Source organism: Toxotes jaculatrix, chromosome 8 (genome assembly GCF_017976425.1).
Source record: "Toxotes jaculatrix isolate fToxJac2 chromosome 8, fToxJac2.pri, whole genome shotgun sequence".
NCBI classification, from domain to species: domain Eukaryota; kingdom Metazoa; phylum Chordata; class Actinopteri; family Toxotidae; genus Toxotes; species Toxotes jaculatrix.
The window spans coordinates 28,320,529-28,341,845 of record NC_054401.1 but is presented as its reverse complement, the minus strand read 5'-3'; the positions used below and the strand labels follow the sequence as shown (position 1 = coordinate 28,341,845).

At 41.5% G+C, this 21,317-nt stretch overlaps 1 protein-coding gene across 1 annotated transcript; it reads left to right on the top strand.

Annotated features, from left to right (window-relative positions):
• The first annotated feature begins 933 nt into the window (after positions 1-933).
• Positions 934-20,986, top strand: taf2 (TAF2 RNA polymerase II, TATA box binding protein (TBP)-associated factor). The gene is made up of 27 exons (XM_041045045.1): positions 934-1,459; positions 1,719-1,773; positions 2,254-2,414; positions 2,636-2,754; positions 3,055-3,196; positions 3,486-3,717; positions 4,223-4,407; positions 4,599-4,712; positions 7,121-7,220; positions 7,594-7,679; positions 7,785-7,920; positions 8,038-8,192; positions 8,440-8,554; positions 8,869-8,978; positions 9,264-9,329; positions 9,525-9,651; positions 10,125-10,250; positions 12,482-12,622; positions 12,797-12,907; positions 13,157-13,350; positions 13,518-13,657; positions 14,175-14,244; positions 14,855-14,964; positions 18,356-18,585; positions 18,982-19,146; positions 19,339-19,441; positions 19,545-20,986. The coding sequence occupies exons 1-27, from the start codon at positions 1,410-1,412 to the stop codon at positions 19,841-19,843; spliced, it is 3,642 nt and encodes a 1,213-aa protein (XP_040900979.1). The 5' UTR covers positions 934-1,409; the 3' UTR covers positions 19,844-20,986.
• The last annotated feature ends 331 nt before the right edge of the window (positions 20,987-21,317 follow it).

Genomic DNA, 21,317 nt, shown 5'->3' with positions numbered 1-21,317 from the left:
CAATGCTGCCTTTAGACATGAATCATATGCTATGGCCCTCACAGTCATCAGATCCTCGGTCTGTGTAGACAGAGCTCCCCACCGCCACCATCAAAACATTAAATGAGGGAACATCGTTTGGAAGAATGTTGTTCATCCTTCCAGTCGAATTCCAGAGATTGAAAGACCTGATTGTAAGTAGCACTGCAGCTCTTCTTCTTCTCCTTAAGCACTTCATTAGGAACGCTGTACTAATACCGCAGAGGGCCTATTTTTCCTCTCAAGCTACTCTCAGTCTTTTGTGGCATTGATTCCACAAGAAAATCCCTCAGAGGTTTAATTTAGAAATTAAAGTTATCAGAAATTAAATAAATATACCCTACATGCATAAAAGATGCAAAAAAACAAAAAACAAAAAAAAACCACAATCATACATAACAACAACAGAGAATAACAATAATATAAAATAAAAACAATATATATTTTTTTTAATTCATTGTAAAAATATTTCTATTAAAGAAAATGTAGATGTCTTGTGTGTGTGTGTGTGTGTGTGTGTGTGTGTGTGTGTGTGTGTGTGTGCAATAAATGAACAAACACGAGTTCAGTGTACTGGTTGTGTAAAGGATGTAAAAAAAAAAAAAAGTATATTGTATATAGAGTATACTGTTTTAGTTGATATCTTTCAGTCATGGCAGATCGTTCATTCCTTTGCTCCCGCACTTCCTGGTAGACAAACAGTTTCCGCCCCTCTCTGACGCAGCGAACGTGTATATCCTCTTTTTTTATATAAATTATTTAGATTGATTTGCGTTTATTTTATAAACAATTGTACGTTACCTGTAATATATGAGTTATACATTTTGGTGATTGTCCTTTTGATATTGAAGCAATTTTTGTTTGTTGTCATTTTTACGCGGCAGGTCAGAGGTTACTAACAAAAATGGCGGAACACACTGGAGCCGCAAGCACAATGCTATGAGCAGCCGGACGGGGAATATTTGGATGTTTTGATGCGCGGTGACTCTTGCAGTCAGAATGTGGACCTGTTCTCTTCCAGACAATACCGACTGCTAGTCATGGCCGACCTATATTTATGGATACGTCCACTGTGGTTGCAATAAAAACACTGCACAGCCGTCTCCGGGGGACACAAACCGAAGCTAAAGCACTCTTTACAGAGAGACAGGGGCAGTGTTGAATGCTGCAATTGACTCCGACCCTCGATATTCTGTTACATATAACGGTTTTGTTGGTGTCGTTGTACATTAGAGGGCACCGCTTTTTCTTTACTCTTTGCACTTTGGCAAATGTATGAGCCCGCTGTGTGTGAAGCTAGCGAAGGAGCCGAGCACGGCTGGTAAGAGGGAACCGTCACGGGGCAGCGGTACGGCTTCTTGAAACTTCAGTCAAGACAACAACAAACGAAGATGAACAGGAAGAAGGATAAAGGATTTGAGAGCCCACGCCCCTTCAAATTATAAGTTCTTTCTGTATATTTTTTTCCTCTTAGCCTTAAATGGAGTAAAATGGTTTGCATTCATGTTTGATAATAAAGCAAAGTAAACGTTAACCTAGCTAACATAGCTTCAGTTTAAAATCAGCTACTCTTACAGACAGCAACGTTACAAATACAGTTTAAAATGCCTCTGCTTATTGTATGACAGGGAGTGATATCGTTACACTTATTGTTCAGATTCATATCAGATAATGACGAAGTGTTTCTGTCACTGTTTTACGACCCACCAGGCGGTGTGCATCAACAACATCAACTTCCAGAGGAAGTCTGTCATCGTGAGTACAGCAGTTACGATACACCAGCACCCTTTGTAATGTTATATATAAACTCTCATGGTTAGAAGTGACTGCAGGACAGCAGTGTTCCCTCTTGTCTGTCTATTTACACATCAGACTCATTCACTCAAGGAATTACTGCATTAAGGAGAATTACTGTTAAAAACTTTGTACACTGGCAACTCAGGTGTATTGAACAGTTTTATGATTCATTATTTGTACCTGCTAAATATAATGAAAATATTACATGTCAGACTAAGGCTTGTCATTGTGTTGCAGCCCTGCAGAATTATGTTTTGCATTATTAAGTTATAAGGATGTAAAAACACTTTGCTGCTGTGATAAAGCCACCACAGATTTCAGTTTTTGATTTTTAAGAAAGCTCAATGTTGTGGTTCTAATCCAGACAACAAAAATCACCTCAGCTACTGATAACAGCTGCGGTCCATTTTCACCATCTTCTGTCTTCTCTTCCCTCAGGGCTTTGTTGAGCTGACCATTTTCCCCACAGTGGTCAACCTGAACAGGATCAAGCTCAACAGTAAACAGTGCCGCATTTACAGGGTTCGAGTCAATGAACTTGAAGCCCCATTCATTTACAATGACCCCACACTGGAGGTGTGCCACCACGAGTCCAAGCAGTGAGTATATGATCAGTGTGCTGTATGTGTGCGTCCTCTGCTTACTGAGATTTGGAGTAAGACACTCATATCTGTTATTTAGTAAGCAGATAAAGTATAGGAGAGAAAATATTTTTATTTATGTCCTCACATGCTGGGAATATTTTCATCAATATTATTGTCTGTCTACTCTAAGAGGTATGTATGGTGGTGATGTCACTGTTTTATGTGTGTCTTTGTAGGAGGAACCTCAACTATTTCTCTAGTGCCTATACAGCAGCAGTGAGTGCTGTGGACCCTGATGCAGGACATGGGGAGCTGGTCATCAAAGTTCCCTCTGAACTCTGGAAACAAGGAGATGGTAAGAGGCAAAGCGTAAAGGCCTCTATCAGTTAAAGAGGCTCATTGATAATGTAAAGTGTAGAGGATTTGGAGTACAAAACAAGTTAGCATTTTGACAAGAAAAGTCCCCACATCATCATTATCACAAAATTGTTGCAAAAATACAGAAGTCCAAATTTTCAGTTCCTTATGGTATGGGTTGATAAGATCACATGAGATGAACTGCCAAGGTTTGTTAGGGTTAGGGTTGGGGTCTACAGAAACTGGACCATAAGGTCGTGGCTAATCACACTAATGTTCCTGTGTTTTGTGTCTTCAGATTTGAAAGTTTTAAAGGTGTACATAGAATTTTCCCTGGACCAGCCAAAAGGGGGTCTCCACTTTGTTGTTCCTGATGTGGAGGGCAGCATGGCGGAGAGGGGAGCTCATGTGTTTTCCTTTGGTTACCAGAACTCTACCAGGTATCAAGAAATGTTTATAGTCACCCTGTTTAATAGGAGTTGAAATATTGCTGAAAAGCGACATGCTTAGGAACATGTAATACACCTGTACAGATCCATTGATTAGACTCTTTTGTTGGGGTAATTTAAGAAAAAATTAGTTTCCAAAGAAATTCTAAGTAAGGGCTGGCTGTGCAGACTCTCACTTAAAGCTGACTAAATGTAATAAAACCCACAATAGCATTAGTCATTGTATTTATTTGAAGTTTTAGCCTGTGCTTAAAGCTGATAAGATTGACTTCTGCCCCAGATTTTGGTTCCCCTGCGTGGATTCCTACTCTGAGCTCTGTACATGGAAGCTGGAGTTCACCGTGGATGCTTCCATGGTGGCAGTGTCCTGTGGCGATCTGGTGGAGACCATCTACACCCATGACATGAGGAAGAAAACTTTCCATTATGTCCTCCCCATTCCCACAGCAGCTCCCAACATCTCCCTGGCTGTTGGGCCCTTTGAAATCCTCGTAGACCCCTACATGCATGAGGTGGGTTGGTAGTGGCCAATGTGGGAAAAGAAAGTCTGTATCTCGCATCATGCAAAGAACTCCAGAGTCCCTCTCAGTGAGCTGAATGATCAACAGACACACACAAACAAACAAACAAACACAATTTCTGGTTCCAGCATCTCAGATGTGAGGATAATTGCTTAACAACATTAGAAATTACAGCCATCTGTAAAACACTGTGGACTAAGCTGTTGCTTACCACAGGTCTGTTGTTATGTAGTAATATCTTGTCAGTCTTTTCATTTTCTGCTAATGACCACTAGATGTCCCTAAACACAAGGTGGCAGTTTTGATGTTTAAGTTTCCTTCAGTCCTAAGTTCCTTTCAAGAGGATGAGGCTGCACATTGTAATCATGTGACATTTAGTTGATGAATTCACTGAGGTAGACTGTAGTGTACTGTCACATATCACAAATGTATTTATATAAAATATAAAAAGTCCTAATTAATAACTAACCTTGTCCTTGGTCCTGTCCCCTCTCAGGTGACTCATTTCTGCCTGCCACAGCTGCTGCCGCTGCTCAAACACTCCATGTCTTACCTGCATGAGATTTTTGAGTTTTATGAAGAGATCCTGACATGCCGCTACCCGTATTCCTGCTTTAAGACTGTGTTTGTGGACGAGGCCTATGTACAAGTGTCCTCCTATGCATCCATGAGCATTTTTAGGTAATCATGAAATAGTGTGTGTTGTTTGTGTAAACCTGTGCTTTTAAGTGCAACCGTTTACCAGCAATAGCAACTTGGAGCATAAACCATAAAGATAATTCACAGAACATGGTCATGTAAGCAGGTTATGGTCATACTGTATTCACATTCCCATTCACTGTCAAACTTCAGCGACTGTCTCTGTCTTTCAGTACCAACCTGCTTCACAGTGCTATGATCATAGACCAGACCCCACAGACTCGCCGCTGTCTGGCCCAGGCTTTGGCTCAGCAGTTCTTCGGCTGTTTCATCTCTAGGATGTCATGGTGAGACTTACGTTTACTTAGTTTGCTGTTTAGAGCCTCCACCTATTAAAGGCTCCATTATCATTGGCTATTCTCAGTGTCAGTCAAAAGACAGTCTGTGTGTTACAGTATGTGAGTAGCATTTTTTCTGCATCTGCCAGGAAACAAGCCAAAATAAAAACAAAAACAAAGCAACAACCCAATCATAGAGCTTTTTAGAGCAGAAAGTTGTGGCCAATAGTTATTCACTGGGTTTGAGATGGAAAGATTTTTATCAAAGATATCTTACCAATGGGATTCGCATTAGCTGAAGAGCTAATGTCCTTGAAACAAGCACTTGTTTTTTTTCCTGGATGGATTAAAATCCATCACTACAGACATCTGTGTCTGTCTCTCTCAGTTTTCATGTGACTGACTGAGTTCAACACTATGAATGCTTTCAAGATGAGACTGTCCCAAAGTGTGGGCTTTTAACCCCATTAGCTCGATTCATCATGTCTCCCCCTCTCTATGACAGCAGGCCACCTTTGAGTAATTCAGGTATTAAATACTTTCATTTTTACCACAATGTGTTGTAGGTCATTTGAAGCGTTCTGTGACTTTGAGTATCCTGGGAAGAGGTTGCTGTGTGTTTAGCCTTGGACAGACCACAGTGATCTTCGGAGGCCAGATTTGTATGTAATGGAAAAGTGCTGTCATTGTTGTTTGGAAGCATATTCACATAATGTACAAACCATTTTCACTGGAGTCCAGGCGGTGGGCCATTCTCTCCGTTGTATTCATGTCTCTTTGAGAAGTGCGGTATCATTTAAACCTCAGACCTTTTCATATAAGGCTGGTGATGAGAGATTTACAACAGAACTCAGCTGTTTTGTCAGTACTCGGAGTCACAAGATGTGCCAGCACTGGCCTGAATGACTGCATTCGCCGGTATGATGGATCGCTGTGTTACTGCCTGTCAGCTCAGCCAGTGTGGCTCATCTGTGTGAGAGACTGAGGGAATAATTCAGGGAGGCCTGCTCGTGTTATGAGGCCCATCAATAGGACTTTTAACACACAAGTGGCTCTGTTGTACTGTTGAAAATGAATTCTTACATGTCCTTCCTTCACCTCCTCTCGTCGTCCTTTCTGCTCCTCTCCTCTTTTATCCTCTGTGACCTCTTAAACACACATCAGATGTGGGACCTTGGTTTGCTTATGTTGTTGAGCTGGCTGGTGCATAAGAAAGACCTCAGGAAAGTCAGTCAGATCTCTTTGATTTTAGCAAAGCATGGCGCTGCCTGCTAGCAATTAATCAGAGTGGCAGTTTACAGGGGCCTGTAATTGAAAACAGGCTGTGCTCAGTAGCCTGTCAGACATATAAAAGAGAGGGCACAAGAAAGAGAGAAACTGCTGTTTTCCCAAGTCTGTGAAACTGTATTGACAAATAGTGAAGCTGGTTATGAGCTTTGGAAAAACAAGACCGTTTTTCCTTGCTGTTCTCTCTCTGTCTCATGTGTCTAACAGAAGAAGAAACTGTTTTCTACTTGTGTTGCTGTGTTTTAGGGCATTTTGCAATTTTCCAAGCTTGAACATGGGGCTTTTTTTTTTTTTTTTCAAGAAGAAGGTTCTGTTGGTCTGTGAGGTTGAGATCAAGGAAGAGGGGGGATTCAGAGATGCAGTGTTCCACCGTTCTTCATTATCAGCTGTAATATAGCGTATTAGAATACAAATACAAAGAATGAATCAAATCTTTAAAGGAAAATACTTCTCTTCATAATGTTGATTAAAGTGCATACATAGATGAAATCATCGTTATTACATAAGCCAGTCTGGATTCAGTTCAGCGTCAAGCGGTGAAACCACCGAGGTTGAATCGGTTGTGTCTCAGTTGTGTGGTTTTTTTTTTTTAACAAGCTAATAAATCCAGGTTGGTTAATTTATGAGAGTTGTGATTGCCATGCCAAGTGCCTTTCAAGAAATACCCCGAGGATAAAATTCACTATTAAAAAGTGATGAACCAACTCCAGTGTGGCCTTAAATACTTTACAAAGGTTTTCCACTTTGAAAGAACCTAAGACAATGAGGACAAAAAGACTGGAAAGGTCAAAATAAAAGGGGTTTTATCATTAAGCTCTGTTTGTAACTCAGTGTAATTTATCTTGGCCTGATTTTTTTTTTTTTTTAAATAGCTTCATGCTCTCATGATAATGGAGTCTGAATGAGTCCAAGTCTGCGGTTTATTCACTTCAGCATAAATGAATGCACTTCAGAAACTATGGTGTTAAACTGCAGTTCATTTGCTACTGTTCATTCCTGGAAAGGTTTGACATTTGCCATAAACTGTGAAGGCACTTTAAGTCACCCATAATGCATCCATTGTTATTTTGTAATGTTCTGTATTTTCTAAGCTTACATTGCAGTGACATGATATGTTGTTTCTTCCGAAGGGCTGATGAGTGGGTGTTGAAGGGAATCTCAGGCTACATCTATGGCCTCTACCTGAAGAAAACCTTTGGAGTCAATGAGTATCGGCACTGGATAAAAGAGGTAACAGTTTTATTTTCACATGTTTATTCTCTGTTTTCCTGTCATAGTGATGATAACTGCCTAACTGCTGCAGTGAGATAGTGATTTTTTTTTTTATCCCCTCCATCATCATTTCATCTTTGTTAACGGGGAGGGAGGTTGTGATGATTTTTTCCCCCCCCACTATTTTTAGACTTTTCATTAGAGCAGGAATGAGTAGTCGATTCATTAATCAGTCAAATATTTGTTTGCCAGAAAATTAATGGTAAACTGTTTTGATTATCAGTTTGTCTTTGTTTGTTTACATATTTCGTATTTAGGATTGTATTTAAGTTATTTTATTTTTTTACTGAGCTTCTATAAATGTTAATAAATTGTATTCTCTTGTAAACAGGAGCTGGATAAGATTGTGGACTATGAGCTCAAGATGGGAGGGGTTCTGTTGCACCCAACCTTCAGTGGAGGCAAAGAGAAAGACAAGTAATACATTTCATTTCAGTTTGAATCTTCACACGTCGAGTTTAATGTTTGAGAGTAGGTAAATGAGTCATTTTCTGGATAAACACTGAACTTTTTTCTTTTCAGTCCAACTCCCCACCTTCACTTCTCCATCAAACACCCCCACACGTTGTCCTGGGAGTACTACAAGATGTTCCAGTGTAAGGCCCACCTGGTGATGAGGTTGATAGAAAACAGGATCAGCATGGAGTTCATGCTGCAGGTCAGCTACGACCGGCTTTGTCTTGTCTTCTTTGTCTCTGTAACTGAGACTGTCAAATTAGTTTAACATGTCTACTGTACATCCTCTGCTGTCCTCCTCTGTGCTTCCCTCGTTTAGGTTTTCAACAAGCTCCTCAGTCTGGCTAGTACGGCCTCATCCCAGAAGTACCAGAGTCACATGTGGAGCCAGATGCTTCTGTCTACTCACGCTTTCCTCAAATCCATCTCCAACGTCTCTGGCAAAGACATCGGCCCGCTCATCAAACAATGGGTGTATCCTTCACCTGTAATGAGTCTCTGTTTGAAAACAGGCAGTTAAAGGGACCGTTGGGTCCTCAGTCACCTCCCTGAGAAAGGCCCTTCCTGCCCAGTTACCCTCAAAGCCCTAAAATAGATTTATGCCCTTGCATCATACATACATATATATATAAATAGCCCTCATTCTCTCGACTAGTTATGCCCCCCCCACCCCTCCAGCTATTCTCAATCATCTGTGTATGTCTTAACTTTTGGTATCCAGAGACCAGAGTGCTGTGGTGAAATTTTTTGGAAGTTTTGCCTTTAACAGGAAGAGGAACGTGCTAGAGCTGGAGATACGTCAGGACTACACATCATCTGGAACTCAGAAATATGTGGTGGGTCTTGGGATATAGTATGTGCAGTGAGTCTGTCTGTCTGTCTTTAGAGTAAAAGCCATGACTTTAACAGATAAAGGAAGCCAGCAATGTGGCAGATTTCGTGTCTGAAGGAGGCTAAAAGAGCCATTGCATCCATTCATTAGCTATACTGCTTATACTTTTGAAGGAGGTGGACTTAGAGTTGTCAGTTAATCTGACCTGTGGGAGGAAATCCGTACAGATCTAACCACCGTACCACCACCGCCCTCAGAACCATTACGTGTATAATCAAAATACCTTACCCACCCCATACATGTACTGTTTCCCTGCAGGGTCCCATCAAGGTGACAGTGCAGGAGCTGGATGGGTCCTTCAACCACACACTGCAGATAGAGGAGAACAGCCTCAAACACGACATCCCATGCCACTCCAAGAGCAGACGGTACATAGTACAGCAAAACACGCTAGTTCATTCTATCATGATTAATGAATTTTGCACACTTAATATTTTATTATGTTCTGTGCTTCACACAGCAGGCCTATTCGCAATAGTTCATATTCCTTTACTTATTCTGCGTACAAAATTTGGCACATAACGTAACAACACAAGTTGAGAAAAACTGGAGCAGTTGAAGTTTTAAGACTGACAGATTTTTTTTTTTATTGTATTGCGTGGAATGCTCACAGCCGAGTGTTCACTGATTGTTCTGTTGTTTTCTTTTCCCAGAAACAAGAAAAAGAAGATCCCTCTGATGAATGGAGAGGAGGTTGACATGGATTTGTCAGCCATGGAGTAAGACATTACTGCTGTCACTGTTTGCTGTCTGTTATAAATTAGATTTAATGAGATTAAATGATCAAATGCTGTGTGAAACACTGATCGATCTGTGGGAACCAGTCTCCACAGACGCCTACAGGTACCTGTGTGAGTTGAAGTACTTCACATTTCTTTCAGCTTATGTGTCCCTGTCTCTTCTTTTCTCTGCAGTGCTGACTCTCCTCTCCTCTGGATCCGGATTGATCCGGACATGTCCATTCTGAGGAAGGTGGAGTTTGAACAGGCCGACTTCATGTGGCAGTATCAGCTGCGCTATGAGAGGGATGTAGTTGCACAGGTGGGCTAATAACAATAGTACACTTTTCAACAGTGTGGACGTCTTCTGTTTTTCAACATTTGTAAATCAATCTTTTGTACATTCAGCTAAGGCAGATCACTGTATTCATTGTGAGTACTTCCAGTAGGCATAGGTTCCAGTAGCCGGTTCCAGTTCCTGCTTGTCAAAATACCCCGAAGCTCTGGGTTCCAGTGCTAACAAACGTCTTATCTCTCCTTGCTCTTTTTGATTAGCCAAGAGCAATAGAGGACGTGTATGGAGCAGCTTCTCATTTTTATCCGAGTGTTAGTGTAACTGGGTAAAGTTACATTTAATTGTAGGCTTATTAATTATTTAGTTAGGTTACTATAATCTGTATATATGTGTGCGTTTGCCTTCTCTGCCTGCAAAAGCTGATCAAACATCTTTTAGATGAAGTTCTTTCAGCCCTTAGTTACTTGCAAATATTGAATGTGCTCTTATCTCTGTGATAGGAGGAGGCTATCTCAGCGCTGGAGAAGTTCCCGACTCCTGCCTCCAGACTGGCTCTGACCGACATCCTAGAGCAAGAACAGTGTTTCTACAAAGTCCGCATGCAGGCCTGCTTCTGTTTGGCCAGGGTATGTATGTGTGTGTGTTTGTATTTTATCAGCATTGGAGCATTTTTTTTTTTTTTGAGGGGGGACTCTTGAGTCTGCATCATGGATACACGCTTAATATGAACACCAGTCACCACAGTTGTCACTAAAGCTTTATTTATACAATAGCACAAGGCTTCTCACATGATGCAGAGATGACAGCTTTTGACTTCAGGCTGACAAATCCTCATGTGTCAACAACTGATGTCATGTACTTGCTGTTTCTTAATGTGTAAGGCACAGCTGTGATTGGATGTCAGATTTTTTTCCAGATTTATTCCAGCCACCTTCACTTCCGGTCCAGCATTTAATCACGCCCTGCTTTTTTTTTTTTGTGTTGGAATGTGAAATTCTCTCGGCTCCTCTTGGCCTCTGTTTGCAGTGATAATGAGTGTATGTCATGACACTGAGCTATTAACAGAGCTCTTCTGTTTTGCTGTTTATACATGTCACATGGCACCTTTTCACTGAAGTATAAATGAGCCTAATTTCCACAAAAACAAATGATCTCATCCATTAGCAATGTCAGGTCTTCAACTTGGTCCGTTCAAAGCCTGTGGTACCAGATGGCCAAGGTCTGGTTTTGTTTTGGTTCTTTGCTTAGACTCATCAAATGTGTCAGAGGTAAAAAAAAAAAAAAAAAAAAATGGTTTATGTGATGGAAACCACTTTAGCTATATCGTGTGTGAATTATTGAGTGTGTGTTTTTAATGGGTCTGGAATTAACTTCAAATGGCAATAAAAATGATTGAAAGAAACATACAGAAAGACATAAAATAAGAACGGCTGGAGAATGTATGTAGAAGTTAGCTTGCAAAGGTGGAGTTAGACTGGAGGGAAGGATAAAGGAAGTAATGTGGATGGATTAGTACATGAAAGAAAATAAAGAGGAGCAACAACAAGGCTATGATTCATGGTGAGAGGGACTGAAAAGAGACAAAGTTGTTCAGTTTATACTGAGGCAGTGAAACTAGCGTGACTCAGCTCTGTTTTGAATTTGTGTCAAAAATCGGAGGCAACTTGTTTTCATTTCTAATGGTAGGTGACAGTCTACGTATAACTCGTGCCCCTCTAGTCACTTTCTAAACTGAATTTTCACAAAAATCTGTAGTCTAAACAAAATTGTGAAAAGGGGCTACAGTATGAGAACAACATATAACTTCCCAGCTCGAAAGGCCACCCACCAGTTTTAACCCTTGCTGCACTTAATAAGCTCAGCCGACTGAATAATCCTATTCTGTAGCTACAGGAAATTCTCCATTCTCTGCATTTGGTCTGTTCCAACTTTAACCCCACTGGATTTCCGCCATTCGAGTTCCACCTGAACCAATATTTTCACAGCATGATATACTGAGTGGAGGCACTTTACTTCTTTCACTGAGTTGCTGTGTTGGCCTTTGGTACATACTACTACGACTACTACTACTTTTACTACTACTACTAGTACTACTCCTACACAAACTCTCTCTTAACATGCACGTGAACTCATGCATTTACAGACCTACATACCAACACTGACCACAGAGTGCAGTAAGACTTTAACCCTCAGAAGGACTTGGTTGCATTCTAATTGGTTGCGAGGGCATTTACTCGCTTGTTTTTGGTAGAAAATGTGGGAAGGAAGAAGGAACAGCCCGGGGCTGAAAATCAGAGGGGAAAAACACATCAAATGCATGAACATGTTAAAAAAAAAAAAAAGCTGACACTCTGAAAACACAGAGGTGTTTTGTGAATGCGTGCATGCACATATACAGGAACATTCCGATGTGCATACCCCCCCCCCTATATTTATCTAACCAAATGACAACATCCTGTGCCAGTGACCCTTAGCCCTTTATTACCACATTAACATAAATTCCCCAATATCCTTCGTTAGAACTCAAAGACCACTGGAGCCACTCGTCTTCATAGCTGTGGAAACCGCATGTGCTGCTCGTGTGCATTTGCCTTCAACATTGGAGTTTATTTCTCACCACACAATTATAACGGACAGAAAGGACATTGTTATACAAGTTACAACATTCTTGACTTGTCATTTGTGTGCCAAACAGTGTTTCTCGTATAGTTATTGTAACTTCTGTGTACATTTTACATTTCCTATGCTTAGCCGAAATCTTGAATCCAGTCTTAATGTTTTACTAAGGAACTGACTGACTGTTTCACTATAAAATTGTGTTCATCTGTTGTCGTGGGTGTGTGTAACCCTGTTGCAGATAGCCAATGCCATGGTGAGCACATGGCAGGGCCCACCAGCCATGAAGTCCCTGTTCACCAGAATGTTCTGCTGTAAGAGCTGTCCCAACATCGTCAAGACCAACAACTTCATCAACTTCCAGAGCTACTTCCTACAAAAGGTACATCAAACAAACAATGATGGAAAATGCACAGGCAGACACACACACACAACCCTGATAAGACACCAGAATTTTCTGTACAAAAATTCAAACTTTCAAATATTGTTCCTTTCCTCCTTTCCATTGCACATATCACACCATGATTTGCCGTTTCATCTTTGTTTTCCATGTCAGACGATGCCGGTTGCCATGGCGTTACTCAGGGATGTCCAGAACCTCTGTCCCAAAGATGTCCTCAACTTTATACTGGATCTCATCAAGTATAATGACAACAGGAAAAACAAAGTAAAGACACATTTGCTCACTTTTACTCTCACAGAGTAACACTTTAAGACTTGAAACAGCTATAAACAAATACACATACTCTATTTATCATGAAGTCATTAATTAGAATCATGAACACTAATGGTTAAAATACTTCTTTTGACTTATTTAAAACCAAATAAGAACAGATGCCAGCTGTAAATCTTTGGCCCCATTGATCAGAATTCACAAAGGGATTTTGATTTCTCCTCCTCCGTTGCCTGTGTTCAGTTTTCAGATAACTACTACCGTGCGGATCTGATTGCAGCACTGACCAACTCCCTGACCCCAGCCATTAGCATCAACAATGAGGTGCGGACAGTGGACAATTTAAACGCTGATGTCCGTCTCATCCTGGAGGAGATCACCCGGTTCCTCAACATGGAGAAACTGCTGCCTAGCTTCAGAAACACCATCACTGTCAGGTACTGGGTAAAACCTGTTCCTGTATATGTTCATGGATGTGTTTCTCCTGGCAGCTCTCTCATATGTAGGAAGCACCAGGTGAATTAAGTCAGTGGAAATGAGGATTGTATTGTGACACAGCTGGAATAATGTGCTGCCTTTTTTACTGTCCTCCCCTTCACTCCAGTTGTCTGAGAGCGATTCGTCAGCTTCAGAAGAACGGTCATATTCCCAGCGACCCATCACTCTTCAAGTCCTACGCTCAGTATGGACACTTTGTAGATGTCCGCATCGCTGCACTGGACGCTCTGGTGGACTATACAAGAGGTATGACGTTTAACACAAGTGTGCTAGCTGGTACTATAACTAGCTATAGTATTCTTATGAAGCTCATTGATCAGGCTTACAGGCCTCTGCAGATGAGCATAAGTGGCTCTTATATTAGTCTTAAATCAGTTGGTGTCTGCGTCCTAAGTTTAGCGACACCAGTTAAGCTGGATATATCTATCTTAACTAGCTGTACATTCAACACTTACTGCTCAGGGTTTTCCTGTAAAATAAGGTGATTAAAAAAAAAAAACAGATTTTATCTCAGATTTTGAATCATCACAGATTATGTTCAATTTATATGTGGCAGTGAAAGGTGGAAGTGTCTGTTCACTGACATGGGACCAGGTCCCCTATTAAAATGATCATAAGTGTGTAATTAGCTCATGATGTTTGACTATTAGCTGAAGCTCTTCTATTTATATAAAATACATATGAATATAAAAATATATTTAAAAAAAAAATAATATATATATATATATATAAAATTTTGTTTGTTTTGTTTTTTGTCCTCCAGTTGAAAGAAGTGCAGCAGAGCTGCAGTGGCTGCTCGTCATGGTCCAGAATGACCCAGTTCATTATGTCAGGTCAGCTAACACCTATCACATGCTTGCAGCCAGCACACACATGTACTCTTTGAACACGCATTCATGCTGTAGTGAAATGTTTTGAGATTTTAAAAAGAAAACAGGCTCTGTCATCAAAAATATTCAAATCTTTGAGTTTAAAAGTAAGTGAATGTCACTGGGATGATCACATTTCACCTCTGGTCCAGGGCGTTTCTTTGAATTAGGGCCTTTACGCCTTCAGATAGGTTTTTTCAAGTGTTACTTAATGCAATAACTGCATATACATATCTACTTAAAAACAGTTTTTGTTGCTGTAATTTTTCCTCCTGTTCACACTGGCTTCCTAAAATGATTTCATTGAAAATAAAGGCTAAGAAAATGTACAGTTTCTCAGTTTAGACAAATCAAGTGGGTTTGATCCGGAGTTAGAAAGAAGCTTTGTGTTACTAAATCTCTGTGGTGTATTTTACCATTTGGATCAGGGATCATGCATGGGTGCTGTTCAAAGGAGGCTATAGTTAATGTTAAATACCTGTTCCATTGACACACAAACATCCAGTGTATGTATTTTCATCTTCTTGTGTATGATTTTTGCTTGTCTGTGCTTCCTGTTTTGTTGTCCAATCAGACATAAGATCCTGGGTCTGCTGTGCAAGAATCCACCTTTCACCAAGACGACAGACTCCACACTGTGTAATGAAGCACTGGTCGACCAACTCTGGAAGCTCATGAACTCAGGTTAGACAAATACACGGCTGCACTCTTTATGAAAGGCGAGATATAAAATGATTTCCAAACTTTTTATCTGACTAACTGAAATTCAGCAGATTGTCACTGTACACATTGAAAGTGTGTTCTATCAATCAGCTTATGACTAAGCTATAACCCAACCTTTTCTAAATCCTTTACATCACTGTTGATCAGATGTTAGTTGGCAGTGCGTTAAGAACGTGGTGAACAAAACTGTTGCCAATTTTAGGCATGGACATTACAAATTCAGTTGTCTTTGGCAACAAGCAATTCATAAAGAAAAGGGACAGTGTGTCACTTCCTGATGTGTTAGTACATACTGAGCTGTGTCTGCTTCTTTCTGGAGACATTCTCACATTACTGTCATCAATAAGTTTATGATGTGTTAGAGTTGTTCAGCTCTGTGGATGCACATCTGTCTCATTAGGCTTTTGGGATATTCAGTACTGCATTCAATATGTCTTAAATGATCAATAGGTTTTGGACAGTTTGCTCTTTGGCTTTTTCACTCAAGAACAAATTACAGCTCAACTTTTCCTACTACTGTTATGATGTAGGATCTAACCACAAGCAGAAGAGGGAAATTACACTGATGAGAGTGTGGTTAATACATGTTCAGTTGTTCTTGCAGAAAGTGCTCTGACAGTACAGCACAGTGCACGTCACAGAACCAAGAAAACACGTTATTCACTAACATTTTCTATGCTTTCATCTGACACTAAGTTCAAGTCAATCTATTTGAGCTAAAATTCTTTGTCCCTGTAGACAAAGCATTTGTTTTTGTTTTTTTCAATTAAAGTGTCAGCAGTGAATATTCACCATTGTACTGAAAAGCACAATATCTTTCACAACGGGACCCAGACTCTTTTGACCAGTTCTCTTCTTGTTTACCCTGAGGTGGATTTGATTTAAAAGTTGTTCTTTTAAGAACTTATAAGCATTGAAAGGTCCTAGTAGCACCAGTTGGTTCCATCCATCACTGTGATGTGGACGTTTGTCACCACCAGAGCTCCTCCCAGCCCAGCAGGGTTCTTGTTTTCACAGACTTGATTTTTCTTCTCTGTGTTGTTCAGTTGGTGGAGAGAATCACATACACTGCTGCTCTGTCCAGTCCAACTAAAGCTCCTTATAAAATGAGACATAGTTCTCAAGTCTCTTAGAAAAAGGCGTCCATCAATTCACATATTTCTTTCTATCATTAATTGCATCTGTGGTCTGGAACCATCTCATGGATCAAATGAGGTGATAACAGATCGCTTTCTTTCTCTTTCAGATTTACAAAGGCAGAGATGTATTAAGTTCCCTTTACACATGTGTTTGACTGGACAGACTTCTGTCAGTCTGCTAAACCAGTCTGCTGCGGCTCAGTTCACTGACACTGTTTGAAAGTTCTCTGTAATCCTTTTACAGTATTTCCCAGGGGGCTTTGAATTAACTTTAAAGGAATCAGAGTGAAAAAGGCAGTTCTTGTGTTTTTTGTGTTTTCAGATGGGTAATGCAACACTTGTGTGTCTCAATCAGCTGCTTTCCAGACTTTGCTTCTCTCTTCCAACAGAAGAAGAATGACAGGCTCTAGGATTTGACTGCAGATCCATAAACGTGTCTCCAAGTATATGGAGACAAGTATATCTTCTCTGCCTTTCTTCTTCTAATCTGTTCTTAGTGGAATTGTTCAGAATAGGTGCATAATCCTGGATGATGTATGGGTCCACTTGCTTACTTGCACATATGTGGCTACACATTTGTTACCTGTGAAATGTTCAGCCATGTACAGTATTGTACAGCAGGTCATTTTTATTATGGATTAATCTGTGATTTTTTTAAATGAACATAAAACATGTTGATCCTCACATTTGAGAAGCTGAAGAGCTAAATAAATGAAGAACTTTTCTGTCCATCTAACGATAGTCATTGTTGTCTCAGACATGTTAGGTACAGTAAGAACTAACCAACATTTGTATCAGCAACAGCTAAAAGCATCACGCTCTTCATGGAAGCAGTTGCAGTGGATTCAGGCTGAAAGGGCGCCTCAGATGAAATATTTTACTCCCTCTCTTTTTTTTTTTTTTTGTCTTTCATTATTGTATAGTTGTTTCTTCCAGTCCTGAAATGAAAAAGGTTAAGGTCTGCTTTGGTGCCGTGCCTGTACACACACACACACACACACACACACACACACACACACACGGTTCTATTGTGTCCTCAGGTTTCATTATTTCTTTCTCTTCCAGGGGGTCCTATGTGTCTTTCAGCTCACTAGCCAGGCCATAAAGGTTCAGTCTTCCAATCCAAATACACACGGCCTCAAAACCCAAATACAAGTATATGTACATAATTCCATATTCCTCGAGACCATAGGGCTCTTACTGCAGCATGCTATTTTATTTATTGACTTACAAGCATGAAGGATGAACAAAAAACGTTGATCATCATTATTTCCAGCTCACTTTTTGTTTGTCGGTCGGTCGGTCGGTCGGTGTGGTGGCTCCTGTAGTTCAGCCCGACTGCGCTGCCAGTTTAAATACACAGTGACCAGAGAGTGGGAACCTTAAATACTATGTTATGAAAATGTGTTGGTTGTTTTATTCCCCCCCCATAACCCACAGGCCCCGTGTGTTAAACACCACACTCACACAGGATGATGTTTCACCAGCTGAAGGTCAGTGCTGTACGAGCACAAACCTCAGAGTAACGTTCTGCTGCTGTTAGACTCGTTCATTTCAGCTGTCCTCCTCCCCACATGTTAGGTGCCTGGCCTCTGGATCATCAGCTTCAGCAGTATCTGGTGTTTAATTCACTGCATCTCTCAGAGCACTGCTGCTCAAATGATCCATATAATGATGCGTTCAGCGCTGATGACACTGAGAGCTCATTATCCTTTACTCAGTTGTGCTCATGTTGTCTCTGTGGAGTACAATGTGCAGTTAAAAATGTACATGCAGTGCCTTCCTCAGCTCAAGATTGGTGTTAACTCTGGATTTGTTTCCTGCAACCCTCAGTGTAGCTTTCTTCTTTCTTTCTTTCTTCCTGTTTCCTTCCTTTTTCTTTCTTTTCCTCTCTCTACCTCCTTGCCTCTCTCTCGTCCTTTGACCTTTCATCCCTATGTCCCTCATTGTCCTGGCATTTCTTTTAGCGCCTCCACGGATGGTGGCTGCCCTGCAGTTCATGCAGTCTTGATGCGTTTGATCGTCTGACAGGTTTTCTTCAGTGTTTTCTTTGGACATGCTCGTCTTATGTTTGATAGCAGACAGTAGTGACAGGAGACTAAGGGATTTTTGAACCATGGATGTTGCAATAACATGGCCAGCATCAAAGACCCTTAGGTCCTCAGGACAACCCACCACTTCATTTGTTGTCTCCATCTCACCTTTTTACCCAGGTACCTCACACGATTGGCGGCTACGCTGCGACACTGTGAACCTCTACTACACGTTGTTTGGTCTGACCCGACCTTCCTGCCTGCCGCTGCCAGAGCTGGGCCTCGTGCTTAATCTGAAGGAGAAGAAAGCTGTGCTCAACCCAACCATCAAGCCTGAGCTGGGGGTCAGCGCCGTTATGGACACACCTGCCAGTATAGGGATCCACGGTGTCGGCATGAGCTACGTAGCTGTAAGTGGTGTGCGGTCACCAGGCTGTATTTGTATTTTGACCATAAATTGTGTGGTTTCAGCTAAAGACACACTACATCACACAACAGCTGGAGTTTCATTGGTTTCTGTGCCAGTGGTGATGTAGTCAGTGAGCTGCTTGGTGGTCTGTATCTCCCTCTGTTTGAACATCTTTGACTGAGTCATACAACATGGAAATTTTCTTGCAACATTAATTTTCTTAGGTCTAGATCTGTGTAATTCGGGCTACCGCAGCACAGTGCATCCAACACTGTTACGCTGTACCTCATCATCCTCCTTGTATCACAGATGAACCTGGGGCCCAGGTCAGACTGTGCAGACGGAAGTGATGATACTACCACACATTTCAAGTTTCTCTCTTGTTTGTGTCTTCCAGGTGGATGAAGAGCCAGATCCTATTTCGTTAGGGGTGTGTGGGGTGGGCCAGCCACCTCAGGGCCTGAAGAGGAAAGCTGAGACCCCGCTGGGCTCGCCTCCAGAGCCAGGGCAGGTACTGCAGCAGCAGGACGATGATGGGAGAGGAGGGCGCTTCAAGATCAGGGTAAAGGGACTTTACTGTTTCTGCACCCCTGCTCTTCTAAAGGCTTTTGTTCTCGGTTTGAATTTTTTCCTCAGGCTAATTATTGATGACTTTTACTGTAACAGTCTTTTGTTGTGCTTGTTCTGTGTTATACAAGAGATATACAAGTGATTTTTATGTGGTGTTAATAAGCAGTTCTGGTGTGTGTTGTAGTTTAACACCATGGAAGATGAAGATATTGATATGGAGACTGTTCATGATAGTCAGGCCTTCATCCACCACCACCTCAATCTGTTAGAGAGACCCTCTACACCAGGTAAGTACACACACACACACACAGAGTATTTCACTCATCACATTTCTAAAAACAAATAAACCGATAACCAGAGAAGACACATTCACATTCTTTTTCTTTTAAGGCAAAGAGCCACCGTCGGTCGAACAGTCCATGCTCTCCATGCCCGCCACGCCGGTGCCGTCCTTCTCTAAAGAGACCACCTCTTCGTCCTCCAAACACGGCAGCGAGCACGGCCACCACCATCACCACCACCACCACGAGCACAAGAAGAAGAAGAAGAAGCACAAGCACAAACACAAGCACAAGCACAAGCACGAAAGCAAGGACAAGGAGAAGGAGAGAGAGAGGGACACCTCGCACGCCTACAGCAACAGCCCAGCCAGTGGCAGGTCCCTGCGCTCGCCGTCTCTGTCTGACTAAACATCTGTCAGGGTTAACGGGACACATCCACAAAAATGGAAACGAGAAAGAAAAAAAGATAAGTATGGTGTTCACGTGCTGTAATGCTCAGATACGTGGAAATAGAGCAGCACACGCTGACTCTCCAGAGGAAACACACAGTGTAGTGTCATTAACCCTCCAGAGGCGTCCTCGTGTCCTCCACACCACACTCACACAGCCTGCAGGACTTTGTGGACTTGTAAGTCCGCTTCCAGGCCATCTGAGGCGTGCAACCACGTACACCTTTCCCCACAAACAAGTCAATTACAGTCTTCAGCTGACCTCATCCACCCGCCCACCTCCCCCTCTCTGGTGTGCCTCATCCCCACAGCTCAGTCTCTACACTCAGTGAGTGGCTTCTGAGGGGGAAACAAGATGGATTGTAGTGTGGATTTAACCCTGCTATCCGGACTGGGCGTCCAGTGTCTATAACATCCTGCAGAGAGGACTTTTCCCCCGTCTGCCCACGTACTGTACTGTACCATTAAAACTCAAATAATACTAGGGTTGTGTTTTTTTTTAAATACTTTTTGTTTCCCAAACTGCCATCATTGATTAAAGATACTTTTACATTCATGGATGGATGTTTTTTTTTCTAGATTGATTCCAGCTCCACAAAGGCATTTCTGAGTAGGTTTACTCTGGCACTGTTTCTTAGGATTGATTAGGTGGTTTTAAAAACAATGAACTGAACATGCAGAATTCAATGTTCACCATTTAGGTAGCCGTGCCAGCATCAGAGCTGTGGTTCAAATGGTTATGAAGCAAATAAGACAAAACATTCAATTAAAGATTCTTGACACAGGTTAAGTAGTCCTTACCAGCGTTTATTCCCATTTAGTACATGTGACTTTCCTGTTCAGCACTTGTGAAAGTGGATGTAAAATCCCTTGTTGGGATTGTAAACTGTTAAAATGCAAGGTCCACTGGTTAGTTCTCTCAGACTGTGCTTCTTACAGTAAGACACAAACAGAAAATGACAGAAATGCAGAGGAAAGAGCGAGAACAGGTTAAAGTAGAATCCCAAGGCTTTATGGGTAATTAAGGATGTAACTCGTATTTTCTATGTTGTGATTTCTGTTTCAGATTTGTTTCTTTTTTAAATAAATTGATTAAAATCATCCCTTAGTTACATTGGCTTTAATTCTTTTCTTGCATTGTTTTTTTTTTTTTTAACAGATTAAAAAGGATCACCAGCATCAGTATAACCTTATTCAGCAAGTAAACTTAACAGAACAGTGTCTCCGTAACACCTCGTACAGTAGCAGGATGTTCAAGGGGTGACCTGCTGGAGGATGGCCTGATGTGGCAGCAGTGTGGCTGACCTGTGCCTGACCATTAGCAGTGTTTTCCTGTGTTCACCTTTGCCTCAACCCTGACCAGTCTCCCTGCCCCCCACCCCCCCCCCCCCCCCCCCGCCGATGCAGTCACATTTTTTGCAGCCTTCCTCGGG

Bases quoted from the DNA above. Each gene is read 5' to 3' on its own strand.
- taf2 (XM_041045045.1), top strand. From the start codon at position 1,410: ATGAACAGGAAGAAGGATAAAGGATTTGAGAGCCCACGCCCCTTCAAA. The intron at 7,680-7,784 runs GTAATACATTTC...TTTTCTTTTCAG, and splicing joins GGAGGCAAAGAGAAAGACAA to TCCAACTCCCCACCTTCACT. The intron at 7,921-8,037 runs GTCAGCTACGAC...TCCCTCGTTTAG, and splicing joins GCATGGAGTTCATGCTGCAG to GTTTTCAACAAGCTCCTCAG.